The sequence below is a fragment of the Sinocyclocheilus anshuiensis genome, unplaced genomic scaffold (genome assembly GCF_001515605.1).
Source record: "Sinocyclocheilus anshuiensis isolate Anshui unplaced genomic scaffold, SAMN03320099.WGS_v1.1 scaffold1154, whole genome shotgun sequence".
In the NCBI taxonomy this organism is placed as follows: Eukaryota; Metazoa; Chordata; class Actinopteri; order Cypriniformes; family Cyprinidae; genus Sinocyclocheilus; species Sinocyclocheilus anshuiensis.
Genome location: NW_015542345.1, coordinates 1,100,008 through 1,107,947, shown reverse-complemented (window position 1 = coordinate 1,107,947; position 7,940 = coordinate 1,100,008). Strand labels below are relative to the sequence as shown.

General features: G+C 35.9%; 1 protein-coding gene across 3 annotated transcripts in view; it reads left to right on the top strand.

Annotated features, from left to right (window-relative positions):
• Positions 1-7,940, top strand: part of cdkl5 (cyclin dependent kinase like 5) — a 35,890-nt gene that overhangs the window by 14,557 nt on the left and 13,393 nt on the right. For all 3 annotated transcript variants that reach the window (XM_016489830.1, XM_016489827.1, XM_016489828.1), the window contains exons 4-11: positions 895-940; positions 1,851-1,987; positions 2,097-2,217; positions 2,552-2,611; positions 4,065-4,155; positions 5,336-5,525; positions 7,121-7,201; positions 7,396-7,562. In XM_016489830.1, the coding sequence (XP_016345316.1) occupies positions 895-940; positions 1,851-1,987; positions 2,097-2,217; positions 2,552-2,611; positions 4,065-4,155; positions 5,336-5,525; positions 7,121-7,201; positions 7,396-7,562 (893 nt within the window). The remainder of the gene's footprint in view (positions 1-894; positions 941-1,850; positions 1,988-2,096; positions 2,218-2,551; positions 2,612-4,064; positions 4,156-5,335; positions 5,526-7,120; positions 7,202-7,395; positions 7,563-7,940) is intronic.

Genomic DNA, 7,940 nt, shown 5'->3' with positions numbered 1-7,940 from the left:
TGTATAGCGAGAGAGTACTGAAAGAATTAACATTGGATTTTATGTTACTCCAGGGTACATAGTATTACCATGTTAGATGTGATACCTTATTCATATACCACGCATTTACATGGTTCACTAAGGTACTTCAGTGAATACTGTTATACTGTTGTATTACCTTGGTACATGTGCAAAAATGTGGTAACCTTTTCACAAGTGAGTCTATCAGCAACTATGCCAAATAATTCTCTCAATTTAGATTTATCTTCCCTTTATTTCAGACATGTTTGCTGCTGACAGTTATTATACTGCCTTTGAAATACACAGGCTACAGAATCCAGAAGAATAATGGTTTAATATCCATTTATCTGGGCACTATAGTCTATAATAATGGCTGGAATTTGTCCGGAGTGAGTGTTTACTGTGTAGAATTGTGATAAATGGATGGGTTTTAGCAACTAGCGTGGTCATACCATTAATGATTTCGCTGTGAAGGGTGCTGTAGTGCAAATTGAGAGCTCTGAATGACAAAGATAGGCAAAAGAGGCTTCGTCCAACACCACAGATGACAGGGACTCTGTGTGACTGACAGTGGGTGAACATTTCTCCACTGCAAGGGCTGGTGAACCCACGGCTAAATATGTGCATGCAATGCTTCCACCTAATAATTAGACATCCGAATATAAAATTATCTATTCTTTGAAAACAGGCGCATTGTTCCATTTAGCAGAAGCATAGTCAGGGGCTTTGTCATGAAAAATACCCCATTGATACAGCCGGAAAGTGGTTGTTCTAGGTTCAGTTCTTTTGTGCAACTCTCAGTTGTTTGTTTTACATCTTGAGTCCATTAACTGCTTGCTAATAAAGCTTGTGTTTGAGAAAGAGCTCAAACTGATTTACATATCGGTTTTGCAGGAGACAAAAGAGCTTGTGGCCATTAAGAAGTTCAAGGACAGCGAAGGTAAAAGACTGCTACAACCAAATGCTTGCTTTATTCATCCATGCAATTTACTGGTTGGAGACTTTGAATTGAACTACAATACTCTTGTGGTTACCATGACACAAAGTATAATTCACATTATTTACTCCAAGACTCTTTTTTGGATAGCTATATGTGACCCTGGACCACAAAACCAGTCTTAAGTCGCTGGGGTATATTTGTAGCAATAGCCAAAAATACATTGTATGGGTCAAAATTATTGATTTTTCTTTTATGCCAAAAATCATTAGGATATTAAGTAAAGATCATGTTCCATGAAAATATTTTGTAAATTTCCTACTGTAAATATATTAAAACTTAATTTTTGATTAGTAATATGCATTGCTAAGAACTTAATTTGGACAACTTTTAAAGGCGATTTTCTCAATATTTTAATTTGTTTTGCACATTTTCAAATAGTTATATCTCGGCCAAATATTGTCATATCCTAACAAACCATACATCAATGGAAAGCTTATTTATTCAGCTTTTTTCGAATTTCGAAAAATTGACCCTTATGACTGGTTTTGTGGTCCAGGGTCACATATATGCTTTACCCAATGATTGTAAAATGTTGAGCTTTTTTTTAAAAAGGGACATGTAAATACATTTTTAAACCTGACTTGTGTTATTTTTATTTTCTAATGATAAATATCAAAATTAAATGGACAAATGTCATCATGTTGATTAATGTGATGATAGATGGTTGATATCTTAGAGTTTCACAACAAAAAGACATGCGATTTGCATCCATAATACTTTAAAAGGTTTGTTTGTGAGAAGTGCCTTTTATAATGTCATTTTACTTTGAGAGCTCCATAGCACATTTGTTTTACTCAAGAAAACAAAAGCCCCTTTTCAATCTTGCCTAACCCCCTGTGTGTTCCTGCAGAGAATGAGGAAGTTAAAGAAACGACGTTACGAGAGCTCAAGATGCTCCGTACGCTGAAGCAAGACAACATCGTAGAACTGAAAGAGGCTTTCCGTCGACGGGGAAAACTCTATCTAGTGTTTGAATATGTGGAGAAGGTCAGCGCAAAACACTTCTTTTATTTTCTTATTCACTTGTAGTGGTCTGAACTATAGTTCAGATGACATGTTGATAGTGTCTCAGATAGTGTTTTGCTGCATATTTCAGAATATGCTGGAGTTGTTGGAGGAATTGCCTAATGGTGCACCACCTGATAAAGTACGGAGCTACATCTTTCAGCTGATCAAAGCTATTCACTGGTGCCACAAAAATGAGATCGTTCACAGGGGTATGACCGTCTCTGTGTTCTTGAAAGAGTGCCTTCATTTATGTAATTTAATGTTTGTTTTTATTGTGTTTTATTATGTGTCTGTGTTTTTTTTTTTTTTTTTTTGAGTTGAATTCTGTAACTTTTTTAAAACTGAATATAATAGTATTAAAGGAAGTTGTGATTTAACGGTCATTAGGAATCAAATTTGATACGATCTGTGATGTATTTGATCTATTTTTATGCCATTTTCAACATCTTTTATTTATTGATGGTGTAATCTTTGTGTACAAAATGTCCTCAACACAAATCGAGCTCACTAAGAAAATATCCATCCTTTTTATCTAATCTGCAGATATCAAGCCTGAAAATCTCCTCATCAGCTCCAATGATATCCTGAAGCTGTGTGATTTTGGTAAGCAAAGGCTTTCACTCGTCTGATTCAGGACCCTCCACCCCCATATTCACACTGATCTCGCTCACTGAATGATTGGTCTCCTTTCCAGGCGTCATGAGTCCCGCAGTGACGTCTGAAAAAAAAATGATCTGAAATTGGATTTGAGTGGAAGGGAATTAAAATGTTTTTGTCCAAATCACACAGTACAGGAGGTTTGAGTGACCTAGCTTATTCTCTGGAATGCAAATTTTGAGTTGATTTTGTGTCATTCCAGATATATGATTTCATAGACTGAAATGAAAGACTGGGGAAATATCACAGAAAAGGACTGTGTTGGGGAGTAACTTACTCATAGTAGCAACTCTACTCTCTTTTTCATTATAGCATGACAGTACTTCATTGTTTTTAGTAACTATTTTTACAATAAGCAATGCAGTGGTGTGTGACAACCCAACATCGCTATTTTTAATGCTTGCACAACATTGTCTAATTCTGAAAAAATATTTCTATGTAGTTTTGTGTAGCATTATACAAAATCTAACTATGTATTTCTATATGATATTATTTTTGCATAGAATTACACCTCATAATATATTGAATTAAATGCTGCCGTTCATCACAGTTTTTGACTGTTCAAGTTATAAATACTGATCTGGTTGCAGAAAAAAACAATTCTTACGTCTTATTTATATTATATAATTTATAATTTATAAAAAAATATATGTAATGTGCACGTGTTAATTTATTTAATATACATTGTATTTTTAATTTATATATTTTAAAATAAATTGACACACCACATATAAAATTTTATAAATTAAGATTATATAACTGTAAATAAGATGATAGAATTGAAATGAACAATGATATAATTGTTTAAATAAACAGTATATAAACACATTACATATGTTTATAAATGATAAATTAATTATAATTGTAGATGATAAGATGATATAGAAATGAGCAATATAAACACATATAAATATTTGTTATAATATGTTATATGTTTACATTATAATCCCACTAAATAACCTTTCCAATAAATTGACCAGTAGCATATATATAGTAACTTTTTTCAAAAGAATAACTTGACTGTAATTTCAATTTTGAGTAGCTTGACAATTAGTTTCAAAGTAGCTTCCCCAACACTGGCTGGTAGTATTGTGACTCTGGAAGATACGGTCAAAACACAGGCTATGGTCACATATTGTGCTTCCCAGCCTCCAGGTTCTGCTCCTGATGAAATGTATATGTTCACTCAGGGTTAAATTTTGCCTCCACACTGAATGCCACGGAAATTGAGCATGACTCACTCCACAGGCTTCTCTCTAAGACTTTTATTTTTAGAGGGAAGAATATGACAAGATTAATTAAGATCTCTGAATGTTATGTGCAGTTTGCTCATACCCGATACCCTATCTCTTTGCTCTTCTCCCTTTGATCTTTCTATCCCGTCTGGTCAACCCCACAGGCTTTGCCCGCAATCTCTCTGAAGGCAGCGATGCTAACTACACAGAATATGTGGCGACCAGGTGGTACCGCTCACCTGAACTGCTCCTTGGGTAAGTCCTCATATCTGTACTTCCTGTTTTGTTTTTCACAGTGATTTCTAGTATACTTTGTTTACAGAGACATGACAAAAAATGTCTTCCTCAGTGAAGCCAAAAAGCATGAAAAATCAAACTCCCCTCAAATAGAAGCACTAATATTCATTGAGGGCACATCCTTTTTAAAAATGCTGATTTGATATAGCCATTAGATGTGACATCAGGAGTGCGGTGCATGATTATTTGTCCTTGTCGCCATTGAAGCGTTATTTTCTAGTGTGTGCCACTAGACTAGATGAATGCAGTGGAACATTTTTTGAAACTCTCACCATTTAAATTCCACCCACACAAATATTCTCTCCCTCCCTCTTGCTGTGTGTTAGTGCAAAGATTTGTGTCTCAGTGTAATGTCTATCTATCTGCCTCTGTCTCTGCATGCATTTCTCCTCATCCCTCTTTCATTTTTAGTGGTGCTATTGTTCTCAGAGTTGGGATTTGAACAAAACCTTAACCCTAAGCATGTCACTCGTCCTGCACCGTTTGTGCTACAGACATGAATGGCGCTTCAAATCATGGTGCTTTGAAAAGTCTTTCTATTACTTTTCTAAGCAAACAGACTTGTGATTTCTGTCTTTCAGATGATAAACACAGGTGAAAAAATCCTTTGACTTACTTTGAAGGAGCTATATTTAGGGCTACAGAAACATCCTAACTTAGAATCATTTTCTATCTTTTTAGTAACCATGGTAATTTTCACTTAGGAAATAGAACTTTTTTTAATTTTACAGGGATAGTTCACCCAAAAATGAAAATTCTGTCATCATTTGCTCACCCAGCCTGTATCTGTTGAGCACAAAAGTTATATTTTGAAGAATGCTGGTAACCAAACAGTTGACAGTAGCCATTGACTTTCATAGTATGGAAAAAAATGTATGGAAGGCTACCAGCAACTGTTTGGATGCCAACATTCTTCAAAATATCTTCTTTTGTGTTCAGCAGAAGAAAGGAACTCATACAGGTTTGGAACGACCTGAGGATTTTACTATTTTACTGATCTGTTTATAATTTAACTGCATGTACATTTAACATGTATTTAACTTCATGTATTTGAAATGCTAATTATCTTTATGGAAATGGAGAACTCAGATGAAGGTCAATTCTTGACTTATATTTGTCTTCTGCTTGGCTCTCACAGAGCTCCATATGGGAAGGCGGTGGACATGTGGTCGGTGGGGTGTATTTTGGGAGAACTGAGTGATGGGCAGCCCCTGTTTCCAGGCGAGAGTGAAATTGACCAGCTCTTCACCATTCAGAAGGTGTTGGGCCCCTTACCACCAGAGCAGATGAAGTTGTTTTACAACAACCCTCGTTTCGCTGGACTAAGAGTAAGGACCTGTCTTCTTCTCTGTCCTGTTCTGTTCTGTGCTTTCCTCTCCTCTGCTCTCTTTTCCTATGGCACGGATCCCAGTATTCTGAATAAGTGGCTGTCTGTGACTCATGTATCGCTATGTGCCAGTGTGAAACACAACTGGCTTTGCCTTGACAGGGCTGATCACAGTACATAATATTCACACACATACGCATACACTGACACATACATTTAGACTCTTTTGGACACTCAAGTCACATTTTAAATGGTACTTTGTTTTTAGGGATGTCCCTATCAGGTTTTTTGTGCCCCCGATTTTAGTCGTTGAATATTAAGCATCTGCCGATACCGAGTTCCGATCCGATACTTGTATTTTCCTAGTGCTTGGTGCACGTCAAGTACATTGACGTTATTAAAATCAATCCAATGTATACGGGGATGTGCAGAGACTTTCTCAGGGGCAGGGGCACAGATGTAAAAAAAAAAAAAAGGGACATCTATCATCATTAATATCCTATAATAACTATATACTGTATACTATACAGAGGCGGACAAAGTACTCAATTCCATTACTTAAGTGAAAGTACAGATACTGCTGGTCAAATATTACTCCATTACAAGTAAAAGTTGTAAAGACAGATTTTTACTTAAGTAAAAGTACCAAAGTACTTGCTTTTAAAAGTACTTAAGTACCAAAAGTAAATTTCCTTTTTTATATTAATGCACTGTTTTATTGTTGTACGTAATACTCAACACTGTTCTGTGATTTCTCAATAAAATAGCTTAGAAACTGAAAAGTTCAAGCATATATTTCTTAATAACTAGTAAATTCCACAGCTTCACTACTAGTAGAGAGACGCTGCCAGGTAGAATTAATTTACACACGCAATCGCTCTCACTAATGCATTCATGTTAATGTAATCTTTACTGTGCTACTTTATCTGTATCTGATTTAGAATGAGCAGAAATCTGTGAGAAATATAACGACTTAAAGTCAAAAGAACTGATTAAAAAAAAGCTGTTATAGGAGCAATAGCCGTGTGGGCAGCGCTGTGTCATATGCCATAGCTGTGCACAAGGTGTTTGTCACAGCTCCAGACTTATTTGTTCATTAATGACGTCATCAGCGACTAGTCGACTTCGACTCGACTTTCATCGCATAAAAGTCGACTTTAAAAAATCAGAAGTCGTTCAAGCCCTACTATAAACTTCTTGTATATTATATGTACATTAAGCAGATTAATTGCAACATAAAGGGGGAAAAAATTGAGATAAGGTTAGAAAGCATGAAGTTTGCGAATGCCAGTTTATCAGTCAAGTCCAAAGGAAGACGCAACCCATAGCAATGCATTATGAATTTTTTTTTAATTGCTTTTGTAGTTTTTTCAAATATTACTATTTAGGTTTAACTGAGTTTTTATTTCAGTTTCAGTTTTTATATATTTCTATTTAGTAATTCTAATGCTTTAGCCTATTGTAATGCTTTCACATCTTAATGCAATTAATCAATCACAAGTATTCCATATTTGTTATGAATTATGCGATTGTTCCGCTTTATTCTTTAGTCCTCCCTCTTTTTTAAATTTATATATGTGTGTGTTTTTGTTGCAGTTTCCTTCTGTAAGTCATCCTCAAACGCTTGATAGAAGGTACCTGGGCATCATCAATGGACTCATGTTGGATTTAATGAAGGTAAAACGATCTGCAAAATTCTTTAGAGAACAGTATTCCCTTTTGAATTCCCGTAGTTGTGATATATTTGCTGTTGATTTATTTTAAAATAAACTGCAGATGTCATATCACCCCCAAGTGCAAAGTGTTATTAAAAATTAGTTTTATTGTTCTAGTGTGGCATGACTCTCCTCATTCTCTTTTCACTGTATCAGAACCTGCTTTGCCTGAACCCCACCGAACGCTTTCTGACAGAACAGTGTCTGAACCACCCAGTGTTTCAAGGCCTTAGAGGGCCAGAGCGGCCAGCTGCCCCGTCGCCCACCGCACCTCGCTCCTCAAAGAGAAAACCATACCATGGAGACAACACCATACCCAGCCGGTCAGTAATAGCTGCTTCTATGAACTAGTTAATGTGTCATTTCCAAGCCACTAGTGGCAGCAAATGGAGCTGCCAAAATGACATATGTTTCGTATTCACTACTGCATGTTGGCTACGCCCCTGAATAAGCATTGTTCAAATAAACAGATAGTGCTGCACCATTGGTTGAGCCAGAATCTGACATGAGCAATGTTTTAAAGGGGTCATATGATGCTGCTAAAAAGAACATTATTTTGTGTATTTGGTGTAATGAAATGTGTTTATGCGGTTTAAAGTTCAAAAAACACATTATTTTCCACATACTGTACATTATTGTTTCTCCTCTATGCCCCGCCTTTTTGAAACGCGTCGATTTTTACAAAGCTCATCGGTCTGAAA